The sequence below is a fragment of the Ammospiza nelsoni genome, chromosome 5, assembly GCF_027579445.1.
Source record: "Ammospiza nelsoni isolate bAmmNel1 chromosome 5, bAmmNel1.pri, whole genome shotgun sequence".
Lineage (NCBI taxonomy): Eukaryota > Metazoa > Chordata > Aves > Passeriformes > Passerellidae > Ammospiza > Ammospiza nelsoni.
The window spans coordinates 1,517,886-1,534,918 of record NC_080637.1 but is presented as its reverse complement, the minus strand read 5'-3'; the positions used below and the strand labels follow the sequence as shown (position 1 = coordinate 1,534,918).

The 17,033-nt window shown below is 44.1% G+C and overlaps 1 protein-coding gene across 1 annotated transcript in view; it reads left to right on the top strand.

Moving 5' to 3' along the window:
* The first annotated feature begins 14,391 nt into the window (after window positions 1-14,391).
* LOC132073049 (neuroepithelial cell-transforming gene 1 protein-like) overlaps window positions 14,392-17,033 on the top strand; it is a 50,055-nt gene continuing 47,413 nt past the window's right edge. Inside the window, exon 1 of the mRNA XM_059471737.1 lies at window positions 14,392-14,506. Within this exon, the coding sequence (XP_059327720.1) occupies window positions 14,400-14,506 (107 nt within the window). The 5' untranslated portion in view covers window positions 14,392-14,399. The remainder of the gene's footprint in view (window positions 14,507-17,033) is intronic.

The window sequence follows — 17,033 nt, the reverse complement described above, 5'->3', positions numbered from 1 at the left end:
GAATCCTGCCTAGATTGAAGGATTTCTGTGATTAAAGGCGGTGTCATGGCAGATTTTTGCCTTTTTTTCCCCTTTTTTTCCCTTTTTTTCCCCCCTTTTTTTCCCTTTTTTTTCCCTTTTTTTCTTTTTTTCTTTTTTTTTCTTTTTTTCTTTTTTTTTTTTTTATTTTATTTTTCCCCTTTTTACTTTTTTTTATTTTTTTCTTTTTTTTTTTTTTTGGCTTTTTTTTTCTATTTTTTCTTTTATGTTTCCTCTTTTTTCCTTTTTATTTTCCTTTTTTCCTTTTTTCCTTTTTTCCTTTTTTCCTTTTTTCCTTTTTTCCTTTTTTCCTTTTTTCCTTTTCTCCTTTTTTCCTTTTTTCTTTTTTTTTCTTTTTTCCCCCCTTTTTTCTTTTTTCCTTTTTTCCCCTTTTTTTCTTTTTTTTTTCTTTTTCTTCTTTTTTTGTTTTTTTTTTTCCCTTTTTTACCCCCCCCCCCCCCCTTTTTTTTAAAGGGTTTTACTAGAAGAGGAATAAAAGTTGATTTTCAAGCCTGGGCTTGGTTAAAAAAAAAAAGAAGGAAAAGTTTTTTGTGTTCCCACATAATTCCATTTATCCAGCAGGAACAATTTGCCTTTATCATTATTCACAGCACTGCCAATGATATTCTTAATTCTGTCCATTTTTTACAAAATTCTGCCATTTTTATGAGGAAAAATTTTGTGTGTTCCCACATAATTCCATTTATCCAGCAGGACCAATTATTTCATTATTCGCAGCATTGACAATGATATTCTTAATTTTGTCCATTTTTAGACAAAATCTGGCAATTTTTGGGAGGAAAAGTTTTGTGCGTTCCCACATAATTCCCTTTATCCAGCAGGACCAATCTGCCTTTTCCATTATTCACAGCACTGACAATAATATTCCTAATTTTATCAATTTTTTGACAAAATCCTTTAAATTTTGGGGCGTTTCCCCCCATATCATCCAGGATTTCATGGGAATCTGCTGGGATTTTCACCCCTGGGATTCTCAGCCCCTCTGGATTCCTTCAGGATTCATTTTTGCCTCCTGAGGATCGGGAATCCCTTTTGTCCCCATTCCCAAATTTGAGCATTTCCCAAATCCCATAAATGCCCGTGTGGTCCTGCTGACTTTTCCCCTAATTCCCTTTTTTACCTTTTCACCTCCCATTAAAAAATCCCAAATTTCCTTTGATCCATCCCAAATCCCAGCTGGGCACTGGGGGAGACAAGAACATCCCAAATGGGAGCAGCAGCAGGAATTTCCCCCTTTGTTCAGCATTTTTGGGATTTTCTTTGGGATTCCCATTGAGCAAAATCCATGGATTGGGTGGGTTTGGGGCGGGGAATGGGGTTTGAGCCCTGAGCTTTCAACTCTCCGGGAATTTGGGGAGTTTGGAGCAGGAATGTGAAGATTTGGGGAATTTTGATGCTTGGATGCATCCCAAATCTGATTTTTAGGGGTTTCAGCTCTAAATCACCTTTTTGGGAAATGCAGAATTCGAAATTTTGGGGTTTTTTGGAGGGGAAATGGGAAGGGGAAAGGGAATTTCTGGCGGTGGCAGAGAGAACCCACCTGGGATTTCAGCTTTTCTGAGGGAAAAAATTGAGAAATTTCATTGGGTTCTTCACTAAATTATGGGGTTTTGGGGCAACCCCAAGCCCAAAATTTTGGGGTTTTTTGGGAAAAATGAGAAGGAAAAGAAGGAATTTCTGGAGCTGGTGGTGGCAGACAGAGCCCACCTGGGATTTCAGCTTTTCTGGAAAAAAAAATGAGGCATTTCAGTGGTTTCTTCACTAAATTATGCATTTTTGGGCAACTCCAAGCCCAAAATTTGGGGTTTTTTTGGGAAAAATGTGAAGGACAAGAGGGATATTCTGGAGTTGGTGGTGGCAGAGAGAAATTCCCTGGGATTTCAGCTTTTCTGGAGGAAAAAATGAGAAATTTCACGGGTTTCTTCATTCAGTTATGGGTTTTTGGGTACCCCAAGGCCAAAATTTTGGGGCTTTTTGGGAGGAAATGAGAAGGAAATGAGGGAATTTCTGGAGTTGGTGGTGGCAGAGAGAAATTCCCTGGGATTTCAGCTTTTCTGGAGGAAAAAATGAGGAATTTCAGTGGTTTCTTCATTCAATTATGGGGGGTTTTTGGGCAACCCCAAGCCCAAAATTTTGGGGTTTTTTTCTGGGAAATGTGAAGGAAAAGAGGGAATTTTGGGAATGTGAAGGAATTTCTGGAACTGGTGGTGGCAGAGAGACATTTCCTGGGATTTCAGCTTTCCTGGAGAAAAAAAAAAGAGAAATTTCAGTGGTTTCTTCACTAAATTATGGGGGTTTTGGGCAATCCCAAGGCCAAAATTTGGGGTTTTTTGGGGGGGAAACAGGAATTTCTGCAGCTGGTGGTGGCAGAGAGAAACTTCCTGAGATTTCAGCTTTTCTGGAGAAAAAATGAGAAAAATGAGAAAATTCAGTGGTTTCTTCACCAAATTATGGGGGTTTTGGGCAACCTCGACCCCAAAATTTGGGGTTTTTTGGGGGGGAAATGAGCAGGAAAAGAGGGAATTTATGGAACTCGTGGCAGACAGAACCTGCCTCGGATTTCATCTTTTCTGGAAAAAAAGGAGGAATTTCAGTGGTTTCTTCACTAAATTATGGAGTTTTGTTGGGCAACACCAAGCCCAAAAGTTTAGGGTTTATTTGGGAAAAATGAGAATGAAAAGAGGGAATTTCTGGAGTTGGTGGTGGCAGAGAGAACTCATCTGGGATTTCAGCTTTTCTGGAGGAAAAATGAGAAATTTCTTCACTAAATTATGGGGGGTTTGGGCAACTCCAAGCCCAAAATTTGGGGTTTTTTTGGGAAAAATGTGAAGGACAAGAGGGATATTCTGGAGCTGGTGGTGGCAGAGAGAAACGTCCTGGGATTTCAGCTTTTCTGAAGAAAAAAATGAGAAATTTCGTTGGTTTCTTCATTCAGTTATGGGTTTCTTGGGCACCCCAAGCCCAAAATTTTGGGGTTTTTTGGGAAAAATGAGAAGGAAATGAGGGAATTTCTGGAGTTGGTGGTGGCAGAGAGAAATTCCCTGGGATTTCAGCTTTTCTGGAAAAAAAAATGAGGAACTTAAGTGGTTTCTTCACTAAATTATGGAGGATTTGGGCAACTCCAAGCCCAAAATTTGGGGTTTTTTTGGGAAAAATGTGAAGGACAAGAGGGATATTCTGGAGCTGGTGGTGGCAGAGAGAAACGTCCTGGGATTTCAGCTTTTCTGAAGAAAAAAATGAGAAATTTCGTTGGTTTCTTCATTCAGTTATGGGTTTCTTGGGCACCCCAAGCCCAAAATTTTGGGGTTTTTTGGGAAAAATGAGAAGGAAATGAGGGAATTTCTGGAGTTGGTGGTGGCAGAGAGAAATTCCCTGGGATTTCAGCTTTTCTGGAAAAAAAAATGAGGAACTTAAGTGGTTTCTTCACTAAATTATGGAGGATTTGGGCAACTCCAAGCCCAAAATTTGGGGTTTTTTTGGGAAAAATGTGAAGGACAAGAGGGATATTCTGGAGTTGGTGGTGGCAGAGAGAAATTCCCTGGGATTTCAGCTTTCCTGGAGAAAAAATGAGGAACTTAAGTGGTTTCTTCACTAAATCATGGGGATTTTGGGCAACTCCAAGCCCAAAATTTGGGGGTTTTTGGGGAAAAGTGTGAAAGAAAAAAAGGGGATTTCTGGAGTTGGTGGTGGCAGAGAGAAATTCCCTGGGATTTCAGCTTTTCTGGAGGAAAAAAGAGAAATTTCTTCACTAAATTATGGGGGGTTTGGGCAACTCCAAGCCCAAAATTTGGGGTTTTTTTTGGAAAAATGTGAAGGACAAGAGGGATATTCTGGAGCTGGTGGTGGCAGAGAGAAACGTCCTGGGATTTCAGCTTTTCTGAAGAAAAAAATGAGAAATTTCGTTGGTTTCTTCATTCAGTTATGGGTTTTTTGGGCACCCCAAGCCCAAAATTTTGGGGCTTTTTGGGAGGAAATGAGAAGAAAATGAGGGAATTTCTGGAGCTGGTAGTGGCAGAGAGAAATTCCCTGGGATTTCAGCTTTTCTGAAGAAAAAAAATGAGAAATTTCATTGGTTTCTTCATTCAGTTATGGGTATTTTGGGCACCCCAAGATTTTGGGGCTTTTTGGGAGGAAATGAGAAGAAAATGAGGGAATTTCTGGAGCTGGTGGTGGCAGAGAGAAATTCCCTGGGATTTCAGCTTTTCTGGAGGAAAAAATGAGGAATTTCAGTGGTTTCTTCACTAAATTATGGGGATTTTGGGCAACTCCAAGCCCAAAATTTGGGTTTTTTGGGGGGAAAATGAACAGGAAAAGAGGGAATTTCTGGAGCTGGCAGAGGGGAACTCTGTGGGATTCCATCTCCAGGCCGGATTTAGAAGGAGCCGAGCAGATCCCACCCCCAGAGGATTTTTATAACCAGAGCTCGCAGCTGCTGCTGCTTCCCACATCCCAAACATCCCTTTAAAATCAAATTATTTGGGCCCTCAGAAGAGAAAATATTTGATTTAATGTTCTTTTTTTTTTAAATTTTTAATTTTTTTTTTAATAGGAAAAAAATCCTTTTGTTTCAGGGATTTTTCCCTGTGCTGGACTGGTTGGCTGAGCTGAAAAAAATTGGAATTCTAGAAGAGTTTGGCACTTCCAAACTCTGCAATTCCAGGAATTTGCTCCCAGATTTAATTGTTCGCCTGCTTCAATCTGATCCCATTTTTCCATCTTCACTTCCCAAGGGAAATCCACTTTTTGATCCAACCAATCCTTTGGCTATCCACTTATTTCGTTGATTTTTAGATGATTTTTTGTGATTTTTTTCGGCTGATTTTTTGCTAATATTTTGCCAGGTTTTGCTTATTTTTGCTGAGTTTTTTTCTGATTTTTTGCTGATTTTTTGCTGATTTTTTTGCTAATATTTTGCTGCATTTTTTTGCTGATTTTCTGCCAGATTTTTGGCTGGTATTTTTCTAGGTTTTGCTGATTTTTTTGCTGCTATTTTGGGCTGATATTTTGCCAGGTTTTGCTAATTTTTGCTGATTTTTTTTCTGATTTCTTTCTGATTTTTTGCCTGATTTTTGCTGATTTTTTTTTGGCTGATTTTTTTGCTGATTTTTTTGCTGATTTTCTGCCAGATTTTTTTGGCTTATATTTTGCTGGGTTTTGCTAATTTTTGCTGATTTTTTTGCCATGATTTTGCTGATTTTTGCTGATTTTCCCTGAAAATGGGAAACAAAATGGGATCTGGAAAAAAACGTGTGAAAACAGGATTAGGAACATCCATGTAAAAATGGGATTTGAAAATACCCAAGCAAAAATGGGATTTGGAAATATCCATGTAAAAAATGGAATTTGGATATCCAAGGAAAAACAGGATTGGAAATATTCATGTACAAATAGAATTTGGAATATCCAAGCAAAAATGGCATTTGGAATACTTAAGGAAAAATGGGATTGGGAATATTCATGTAAAAATGGGATTTGGAATACCCATGTAAAAATGGATTTGGGATATCCAAGCAAAAAAATGGGATTGGGAAATATCCAAAGAAAAATGGGATTGGGAATATTAATGTAAAAATGGGATTGGGATAGCCAAGGAAAAATGGGATTGGGAATATCCAAGCAAATATGGGATTTGGAATATTTAAGGAAGAATGGGATTGGGAATATTCATGCAGAGACAGGACTGGATATATCCATGTTAAAATGGGATTTGAGATATCCATGTAAAAATGGGATTGGGAATACCCAAGGAAAAATTGGAATTGGGATATCCAAGCAAAAAATGGGATTGGGAAATATCCAAAGAAAAATGGGATTGGGAATATCCACGTAAAAATGGGATTAGGAATAGTAATGTAAAAAAGGGATTGGGAATATCCATGTAAAAGAAAGATTGGAAATATCCATGTAAAAATGAGTTTGGGAATATCTAAACAAAAATGGGATTGGGAATATCCATGTAAAAATGGGATTGGGAATATTCATGTTAAAATGGGATTAGGAATATCCAAGCAAAAATGGAATTCAGAATATTCATGTACAAATGAGATTTGGGATATCCAAGAAAAAAAGGGATTTGGAATATCCATGCAAAAATGGGATTTGGGATATCCAGGTGAAAACAGGATTGGGAATATCAAAACAAAACCAGGATTGGATATATCCATGCCAAAATGGGATTTGGGAAAGTCCCTGGGCAAATTCAGAGCAGCTGAGCTTTGGGGAGTGCAGGGAATGCCTGAGGCTGTGCAGGGCAGGCGGGGGTGGATTTCAGGGATTTCGGGGATTTCGGGGATTTCGGGGATTTCGGGGATTTCAGGGATTTCAGGGATTTCGGGGATTTTAGGGATTTCAGGGATTTCAGGGATTTCAGGGATTTCGGGGATTTTAGGGATTTCAGGGATTTCAGGGATTTGAGGGATTTCAGGGATTTCGGGGATTTCGGGGATTTCGGGGATTTCGGGGATTTCAGGGATTTCGGGGATTTCAGGGATTTCAGGGATTTCGGGGATTTTAGGGATTTCAGGGATTTCAGGGATTTCAGGGATTTCGGGGATTTCGGGGATTTCGGGGATTTTGGGAATTTCAGGGATTTCAGGGATTTTAGGGATTTCGGGGATTTCGGGGATTTTAGGGATTTCGGGGATTTCGGGGATTTCGGGGATTTCAGGGATTTCAGGGATTTCGGGGATTTCGGGGATTTCGGGGATTTTAGGGATTTTAGGGATTTCGGGGATTTCAGGGATTTCAGGGATTTTAGGGATTTCAGGGATTTCAGGGATTTCAGGGATTTTGGGGATTTCGGGGATTTCGGGGATTTTGGGAATTTCAGGGATTTGAGGGATTTCAGGGATTTCGGGGATTTCGGGGATTTTGGGGATTTCAGGGATTTTAGGGATTTCGGGGATTTCAGGGATTTCAGGGATTTCGGGGATTTCGGGGATTTCAGGGATTTCGGGGATTTTGGGGATTTCAGGGATTTCGGGGATTTCAGGGATTTTAGGGATTTCGGGGATTTCAGGGATTTCAGGGATTTTGGGGATTTCGGGGATTTCGGGGATTTTGGGAATTTCAGGGATTTCAGGGATTTTAGGGATTTCGGGGATTTCGGGGATTTTGGGGATTTCAGGAATTTCAGAGATTTCGGGGATTTCGGGGATTTCAGGGATTTCGGGGATTTCGGGGATTTCGGGGATTTTGGGGATTTCAGGGATTTTAGGGATTTCAGGGATTTCGGGGATTTCAGGGATTTCAGGGATTTCGGGGATTTCGGGGATTTCGGGGATTTTAGGGATTTCGGGGATTTCGGGGATTTCGGGGATTTCGGGGATTTCAGGGAATTCGGGGATTTCAGGGATTTTGGGGATTTCAGGGATTTTAGGGATTTCGGGGATTTCGGGGATTTCGGGGATTTTAGGGATTTCGGGGATTTTAGGGATTTCAGGGATTTCGGGGATTTCGGGGATTTCGGGGATTTCGGGGATTTTAGGGATTTCGGGGAATTCGGGGATTTCAGGGATTTCGGGGATTTCGGGGATTTCGGGGATTTCGGGGATTTCAGGGATTTTAGGGATTTCAGGGATTTCGGGGATTTCGGGGATTTCGGGGATTTTAGGGATTTCAGGGATTTCAGGGATTTCAGGGATTTCGGGGATTTCGGGGATTTCAGGGATTTCGGGGAATTCGGGGATTTCAGGGATTTCAGGGATTTCGGGGATTTCGGGGATTTCAGGGATTTCAGGGATTTCGGGGATTTCGGGGATTTTGGGGATTTCAGGGATTTCGGGGAATTCGGGGATTTCAGGGATTTCAGGGATTTTAGGGATTTCGGGGATTTCAGGGATTTCAGGGATTTTGGGGATTTCGGGGATTTCGGGGATTTTGGGAATTTCAGGGATTTCAGGGATTTTAGGGATTTCGGGGATTTCGGGGATTTTAGGGATTTCAGGGATTTCGGGGATTTCGGGGATTTCAGGGATTTTGGGGATTTTGGGGATTTCGGGGATTTCGGGGATTTCGGGGATTTTAGGGATTTCGGGGATTTCAGGGATTTCAGGGATTTTGGGGATTTCGGGGATTTCGGGGATTTTGGGAATTTCAGGGATTTCAGGGATTTTAGGGATTTCGGGGATTTCGGGGATTTTAGGGATTTCAGGGATTTCGGGGATTTCGGGGATTTCAGGGATTTCAGGGATTTCAGGGATTTTAGGAATTTCGGGGATTTCGGGGATTTCAGGGATTTCAGGGATTTCAGGGATTTTAGGGATTTCGGGGATTTCAGGGATTTCGGGGATTTCGGGGATTTTGGGGATTTCGGGGATTTCGGGGATTTCAGGGATTTCGGGGATTTCAGGGATTTCGGGAATTTTGGGGACATTTCCTTCCCCAGAGGGTGAAGGCTCCCAGGGAATGGGCACATTCCCAGGGCTGCTCCAGGACCGCATTCCAGGGGTGCCAGGGTGGGGTTTTGGGGTGCGTGAGCAGGAATTGGGGTGGCTGATCCCTGTGGGGCCATTCCAGCTCAGGATATTCCAGAATATTCCATGATCCTGTGATCCTTCACCCTGCACACAAACCCAGCACCCCACAGCTCTCAGAGAGGAACAACCTTGTCCAAAAGAGGCCAAAAATCAGCAAAATCCTGGAGGAGAACCAATTTTTCCTAAAAAACAGGATCCAAGAGAAATGGGATCACCCCTTGGGAGATCCATGCTTGGATCTGCTCTGCCCTCCTGAGCTTTCAGCAGGGAAAGGAAAACCTCCCAGGGGCTGTGCTGATGGGAAAGGCATTCCCAAATCCACAATTCCCAGTTCCCAAATCCACAATTCCCAAATCCACAATTCCCAGTTCCCAAATCCACAGCTCCCAGTTCCCAAATCCACAATTTCCAGTTCCCAAATCCACAGCTCCCAGTTCCCAAATCCACAATTCCCAATTCCCTAATCCATGATTCCCAAACCCACAATTCCCAGTTCCCAATTCCACAATTCCCAAATCCACTATTCCCAGTTTCCAATTCCCAAATCCACAATTCCCAGTTCCCAAATCCACAATTCCCAGTTCCCAAATCCACAATTCCCAAATCCACAATTCCCAGTTCCCAAATCCACAATTCCCAATTCCCAAATCCACAATTCCCAGTTCCCAAATCCACAATTCCCAAATCCACAGCTCCCAGTTCCCAAATCCACAGCTCCCAGTTCCCAATTCTACAATTCCCAATTCCCTAATCCATGATTCCCAGTTCCCAAATCCACAGTTCCCAATTCCCAAATCCACAATTCCCAATTCCCTAATCCACGATTCCCAAATCCACAATTCCCAGTTCCCAATTCCACAATTCCCAAATCCACAATTCCCAGTTCCCAAACCCACAATTCCCAAATCCACAATTCCCAGTTCCCAAACCCACAATTCCCAAATCCACGATTCCCAATTCCCAATTCCCAAATCCACAATTCCCGATTCCCAAATCCACAATTCTGGGTGCCCAAACCCACAATTCCCAAATCCCAAATCCACAATTCCCAATTCCACAATTCCCAAACCCACAATTCCCAATTCCCAAATCCACAATTCCCAAATCCACAATTCCCAATTCCCAAATCCCAAGGGGGGATTCAGAGCCGGGGGTGCAGCTGGATGCAAAGAACAAGAGGTTTAGAAAGTCTGGAAAGTTTGGGAATTTTGGGAATTTTGGGAATTTTGGGAATTTTGGGAATTTTGGGAAGTTTGGGAAGTTTGGAAGGTTTGGGAAGTTTGGGAAGTCTGGGAAGTCTGGGAAGTTTGGGAATTTTGGAAGGTTTGGGAAGTTTGGGAATTTTGGGAATTTTGCAAGGTTTGGGAAGTTTGGGAAGTTTGGGAAGTTTGGAAAGTTGGGAATTTTGGAAGGTTTGGGAATTTTGGAAGGTTTGGGAAGTTTGGGAAGTTTGGGAAGTTTGGAAGGTTTGGGAAGTTTGGGAAGTCTGGGAAGTTGGGAATTTTGGAAGGTTTGGGAATTTTGGAAGGTTTGGGAAGTTTGGGAATTTTGGAAGGTTTGGAATGTTTGGGAAGTTTGGAAAGTTTGGGAAGTTTGGGAAGTTTGGAAAGTCTGGGAAGTTTGGGAAGTTTGGGAAGTTTGGGAATTTTGGAAGGTTTGGGAAGTTGGGAATTTTGGAATGTTTGGGAATTTTGGGAAGTTTGGGAAGTTTGGAATTCTGCCCCAGTTTCCAGCAGGACGCAGCAATTTGGGAATGGCTGGTGCAGAAATGAGGGCGCAGCCAAGGCAGGTCCCAGCTGTGGGGAAGGACAGGGAAAAATTTTATTCCCTTTTCTTTTAATAAAAAAAAAAAAAAAGAGCAAAAATAATTCCCTTTGAATAAAAGAGCAAAAATAATTCCATTTTCTTTGGATAAAAAAAAGCAAAACTTGTTCCCTTTTCTTTGCATAAAAAAAGAGCAAAATTAATTTCCTTTGAATAAAAAAAGAGCAAAAAAAATCCCTTTTATTTGAATAAAAAGAGCAAAATTTATTCCCTTTTATTTCAATAAAAAACCAGCAAAAATTATTCTCTTTTCTTTGAATAAAAAAAAGAGCAAAATAATTTCCCTTTGAATAAAAAAGAGCAAAAAAAATCCCTTTATTTGAATTAAAACAGAGCAAAATTTATTCCATTGTCTTTGAATAAAGAGCAAAATTTATTCCCTTTTCTTTTAATAAAACAGAGCAAAAATAATTCCCTTTGAATAAAAAAACAGCAAAATTAATTCCCTTTCCTTTAAATAAAAAATTAATTCCCCTTTCTTTGAATAAAAACATAATTCCACTTTCTTTAAACAAACAAAATTTATTCCCTTTTCTTTGAATAAAAAATTAATTCCCTTTTTTTGGCATCGTTTCCACACTGCCTCTGAGTCCTCTGGCACACCTGGTGCCCCAGCAATGCTCCCTCTCCCATCCCTATGGATGCTTTATGGTTTTTTCCCCAAAAAATCAGCACAAAATCCTCCTAAAACCTTTAAATCCTCACTCTCACATCTGGTTATGTGCAGCTTTTTTTGGCAATTTAAAGAGAATTTAAAGAGGGGGCATCTCCTTGTCTCGATCAAGGTCCCACTTGTGGCTTTTGCATCTCTGAAGAATCAATTTGTGATTTTTTTTTTTTTTTTTTTTTTTTTTATATTTAAATACAGCCAGGAAAGTGAAATGCTTTGTGCACATGTGGGATTTTTGGGGTTTTTTTAATGGGTTTCAAATAGAATTTAATAGGTTTGAAAGAACTTCATCCAAGCTGAGCTCAGCCTGGTGAAGCTGATGGAGAGTAAAAGGCTGTCCCAGCACTGGGGAGGCAGAGTTGTTAAAAAGAGATTTCTTATTTTGCCAAATCTGTCTGGTCCAAAGGCAGATTTGCTGTTGAGGAGAGATATTTCAAATTTAAAAGCAGGGCAAAGCCACCCCCTGCTCTGGGGATGGTTTGGGGGTGTCACCCCATGAGGGGACAGACCCCATTCCCTCCTCATCCCTGACATTTTGCAAAGGGAAAAGGCTGGAATGGAGCAAAATCCAAATCCCAGCCAAGCGGGACAGATTTCCAGATTTCCCTTTACCTGAGAGCATCCAGAAATCCTCCCAGAGAGTGTCTGGAAGCAGCTCTGACCCTGCTGAGGGATGGGAGCAGCAGCAGGGCTCCTGATGGATTCTCAAGGCAGGCCTGGGGGATTTGCTGCAATGTCTGGCCAAACAGCTGCTTCTTTCCAGCTCCATCTCACTCAAAAACCCCACCACAGATGGGTCAGGCAGAGGTTTTGTGCCTCACGATTTAAATCCCTCCTTGGGGGTGTTTTGAGAGAGGTGACTGAGGTGAATTTTTGGGGTTTGAGCTGACGTCTGAGGTGGAATTTTTTTCCTTTTTTTTTTTAGTAAAGAGCTGTTTCTCCTCCAAAATTTAGCTGATTTTTTTGCCTCTTTCAGACTGGGTGAAGCTGTTGCTCCCCTTTTCAGGAAAAAGTTTTCCTAAAATCCAGGCTGAGCCCACCTGACACAGCCCCAGCTGCTCCAGGGATCAGGGATGGAGCTGGGAATGGAGGGGTTGGAGCTCCAACATGACCAAGGGCCAGGTTCACCTCATGGAATGTTCCAGAAGGGCTGCAAATGTCCCTGGGGGTGCTGGTGACAGTGGCTGGACATGCTCAAGTGTGCCCAGGTGGGCAGGAGGCCGCTGGCACCTGGATTTCAGCAGGAATGGAGGGGCCAGCAGGGTTAGGGAAGGGACTGTCCCCTGAGCCGGCACTGCTGAGGGACCCCTGGAACCTTGGGGGCAGCTCTGGGATCCTCAGGGCAGGAAGGGCCTGGAGGGGCTGGAGAGGGTCCGGGAATGGAGCTGGGAAGGGGCTGGAGAGGCTGAGGGAGCTGGGAAGGGTCTGGAGAACCAGGAGGGGCTGGGGGAGCTGGGAAGGGTCTGGAGAACCAGGAGGGGCTGAGGGAGCTGGGAAGGGCCTGGAGAACCAGGAGGGGCTGAGGGAGCTGGGAAGGGTCTGGAGAACCAGGAGGGGCTGAGGGAGCTGGGAAGGGCCTGGAGAACCAGGAGGGGCTGAGGGAGCTGGGAAGGGTCTGGAGAACCAGGAGGGGCTGAGGGAGCTGGGAAGGGTCTGGAGAACCAGGAGGGGCTGAGGGAGCTGGGCAGGGGCTGAGCCTGGAGCAAAGGAGGCTCAGGGGCCCTTGTGGCTCTGCACAAGTCCCTGCCAGGAGGGCACAGCCGGGGGGTCGGGCTGTGCTCCAGGGAACAGGGACAGGAGCAGAGGGAGCGGCCTCAGGCTGGGCCAGGGCAGCCCTAGGGGGGATTTTGGGGACAATTTCTCCATGGAACTGATGTGAAGGCTGAGCTAGAGCAGAGGCTGGGCAGAGTTCCAGAATAAAGCAGGGATTCATTCACAGCATCTCCTGCATGGCTGCACCTTGGGCAGCACCAGAGCCCAGCCAGGGCTGCACCCAAGATGACCCAAAACGGCCCCAAAATGCACGAGCGCTGCCGGGGTCTGTCCCTGGGATCAGCTCTGCTCCATTTGCACCTTGCAGTTCATTGTCCCATTGCAGCTTTAGCCCAGGCAGTCCCACCCTGCTTGTTTTTCTCTCTCCAGCCCACGGGGTTTGTGCTCCTGGGCTGAGATTTGGGGCATTTGTCCTTGGTGCCCAGCTGGAGCAGGAATTGTTTTGTCTCCCTGCTCTGTGCACACAGCTCACCATCCCTGAATGTGAACCCAGCCCCACACACTAAAGCAGCACAGAATGGGAAAAATAGAAAAGCTAAACCCTGAGGCAGCAGAAAGGGCAATTAAACACTGGAAGTCCTGGACTCACCATCCCTGGAGATGTTTAGGAACGACCGGACACGGCCCTCAGCACTCAGGTCTGACAAAGTGGCCAAAGCTTGGCCACACATTGGGCTCCATGGTCTCCAACGTCTCTCCAGCCTCCAAAACGCCACAATTCCCAGGAATCCCGGGATGCAAAGTGTGAAAAATGCCTATTTTATGATTGGCTTTTCACAAATATTAAAATTAATATTATATGTGTTGCGTCATAAGGTAATACTGTATTAAATCTCTTAAGTAGTGTGTTAAATATAGTTTTAGGTTATAACAAAATGTTTAAATAGAAACTATGCTTTGTAGGATACTTTTTTTAAAGAAAGGACTCACACTGAGATAGCAGCCACCAGTCCTGTGGCTGGACACCTAAATCTTTCAGAAAAAAAGAATTTATTGCTCCAAAATCAGGAGAAATGAACTTCTTCCTGCCTTGCTCAGCCATGAAGATGCTGGTTAGGATTCAGAGGAAGAAGCTGACACTGCCCAGACACAATCCTGTGTTTGAATGGAATTTATGCATCATGTATGAGGTGTATGAATATGCAACAGGTTATTGTTTTTAAGAGTTAATCCTCTGTTAACGTGGGGCCTTTTTCGGGCTTATTTTGCCCAGAAAAGGTACCCGGACCGTCTGTAACTCTTTGTTTCTATTGTCTCATATTATCCTAATTCAAACTGTCCGAATTATTATTACTCTAATTGTATTACTATTTTATAACCATTTTATTACTATTAAACTTTTAAAATTTAAAAAACAACCAAGTGATTGGCGTTTTTCCACACGGAGGGCGATGCCCGCCCCGTGCCTCAGTTTCCCCCATTGCCCCTCAGAGCGCTCCCTCAGCGCGCTCCGCCAGGGGGCGCTGCGCCCGCCGCCGCCTCTGGCCACGCCCCCCGCGGCTCCTGATTGGCCAGCGCCGCCACCGCCGCCATTTTCAAACCGCCGCCGCCGCCGCCGCCATTTCTCCCCGGGCTGAGGCGCCGCCGCCGCCACCGCCGCTGCTGTCCCCGTCCCCATGGAGGCAGAGCTCCTGGGCCAGAAACCCTCTGCGAGGAGACGGAGCAGGGTCAGCATCTCGCCCCCGGCGGGCGGAACCCCCGGTGTGGCCGCTTCCTGCAGCCGGTAGGAGTCGCGATCCCCCCGCGTCCCCCGTGAGGGGCTGAGGGAGAGCCGCGGGGCGCCCTCAGAGGAGATCCCGCCGGTTCTCCCTTTAACTTCCTGGCTGCCTTGGGAAGGGACCCCCGGACAGCTGGGAGGGGATTTTCCAGGGAAATGCCCTCCATTCCTATAAAACCCCGGTTTATGTTCAAGGGTCTCCCTTCCCATCTCCTGAGGTGAATTATTTTCCTGTGGGAGAATCCTTTGCCTTTCAGCCTCATGAGTTACACGCTTCATTCCTCAGGCTCTAACAGCTTTATCAGGCTATAACACCTTTATAGCATGCCCTTAATGAGTCTGTAGCTGCTCCTGTCACGGAGTGTTAAAGGGCTGGAAGGATCCTTAAGGATCATCCAGTGCCACCGTCCCAGGCTGCTCCGGACACTTGCAGGGACCCCAGGAGCAGCACCAGCTGTGCCTTTATTCTGATCTTTAAACCCCTGTGTGTTACTGTTGCTCTGAGATGTGAAATTTGGGAGATTTTCCTGAAAGAAATTTAGGAAGAAACTCACCCTGAGGTTCAGTTCATCTTATTGGTGTTGACCCCAAAATGTTACCGGGATGTGTTAAGCATTTAAACAGATTTGACAGCCCCAGATCAGCAGAGGTTTGGGTTTTCTGTTGCCCTCAAGGTTAGGAAATTACTTCTCCGAGCGTGCAGGTGTTGTGGAAACCTCTTGGGATGTTCATGTAAAAATGGGATTGGGAATATCTGAGTGAAAACAGGATTGGGAATATCCAAGCAAAAATGGGATTTAAAATATCCGTGTAAAAATGGAGTTGGGATATCCATGTAAAAATGGGATTGGAAATATCCGTGTAAAAATTGGATTGGGAATATCCGTGTAAAAATTGGATTGGGAATATCCATGTAAAAATTGGATTGGGAATATCCATGTGAAAATGGGATTGGGAATATCCATGTAAAAATGGGATTTAGGATATCCATGTGAAAATGGGACCTGGAATATCCGTGTGAAAAGATTGGGAATATCCATGTAAAAATGTGATTTGAAATATCCGTGTAAAAAATGGAATTGGGATATCTAAGCAAAGATGGGATTGGAAATATCCATGTAAAAATGGGATTGGGAATATCCAAGCAAAGATGGGATTGGAAATATCCATGTAAAAATGGGATTTGAAATAACCATGTGAGAACGGGATTGAGAATATCCTTGTGAAAATGGGATTGGGAATATCTAAGAAAAAAAGGGATTTGGGAATATCCATGTGAAAATGGAATTGGGATATCCACATAAAAATGGGATTGGGAATATCCGTGTGAAAATGGAATTGGGATATCCACATAAAAATGGGATTGGGAATAGCCACGTGAAAACAGGATTTGGAGTATCCATGTGAAAATTTCATTTGGAATATCCATGTAAAAGTAGAATTGGGATATCCAAGCAAAAATGGGATTTAGGATATCCATGTGAAAATGGAATTTGGAATATGCAAGCAAAGATAGGATTGGGAACGTCCGTGTGAAAATGGGATTTGGTATATTCATGTAAAAATGGGATTTGGTATATTCATGTACAAACGGCATTGGGAATATCCATGGATCTGGCCCAAGTGGCCATGTTTACCTCAGCACAGAGTTCCCACCTCCAGACGCTGGGTTTGGACCGGAATTTACTCCTGGCTGTGAGCAGGGACCAACCTTCGCACCCCAGCTTGGCGTGGAGGGCTGAGAGACGCTCCTGCTTTTCCTCCAGCCTCGTTTGTCCATGGAAATGGCAGCGAGGAAGGGGAGTGGAGCAAGCCCGTGTTTTGGAGAAGTTTCCCAGGGGCTGCAGTGGATGTTGTTAATTAGGCGAGAAAAGCAAAATAAACATTGAGAGCTCGGGGTTTGCAGGCGTCGGGGAGTTCTGGGCGGCGGGAGGGTTTGGACAAGAAATGTTTTCAAGGAAATGTGCCTTGAGAACCAACCTGGAGCTGCCTAATTAGCACGCTGGGAAAAGCAGAGCTTTAATTGAAGGCTTTGGTGGCTTGGGACGGTCGGGCAGTGCTGGGTGAGGCCACAGGAATTGGGATTAAACCAGGAACGAATGAATGCAGATACGCCCGAGCTGATGCACGGCAGCTCAGGGTGCTGCTGCTTGAGGCTCCGCTAGAGAAATTAAAAACTTCAACTGGGACATCTCCAGCCCAGTTTAAATTCAGGTCAGCTTGGCACTGGCTGGGTGGGATCTACAAATCTCCAGGGGATTTCCTCACCTCTCCCAGCTTGGTCCCACTGCGGGGCAATTTTCCTTGGATTTACTGGAAACTTCCCTTGCTGCAGCTTGTGCACGGGAACGGCTCTGCTTCGATCCTTTTTAGATTGTCTAGACAGCACTTAAATCCCCTTTTTTACCTTCCTTAAATCCCTTTTTGCCTTTCCTGGATCTCCTTTTACCTTCCTTAAATCCCTTTTCTTTTCCCCTTCCCTGGATCCCCTTTTACCTTCCTTAAATTCCTTTTCTTTCCCCCTTTGCCTGGA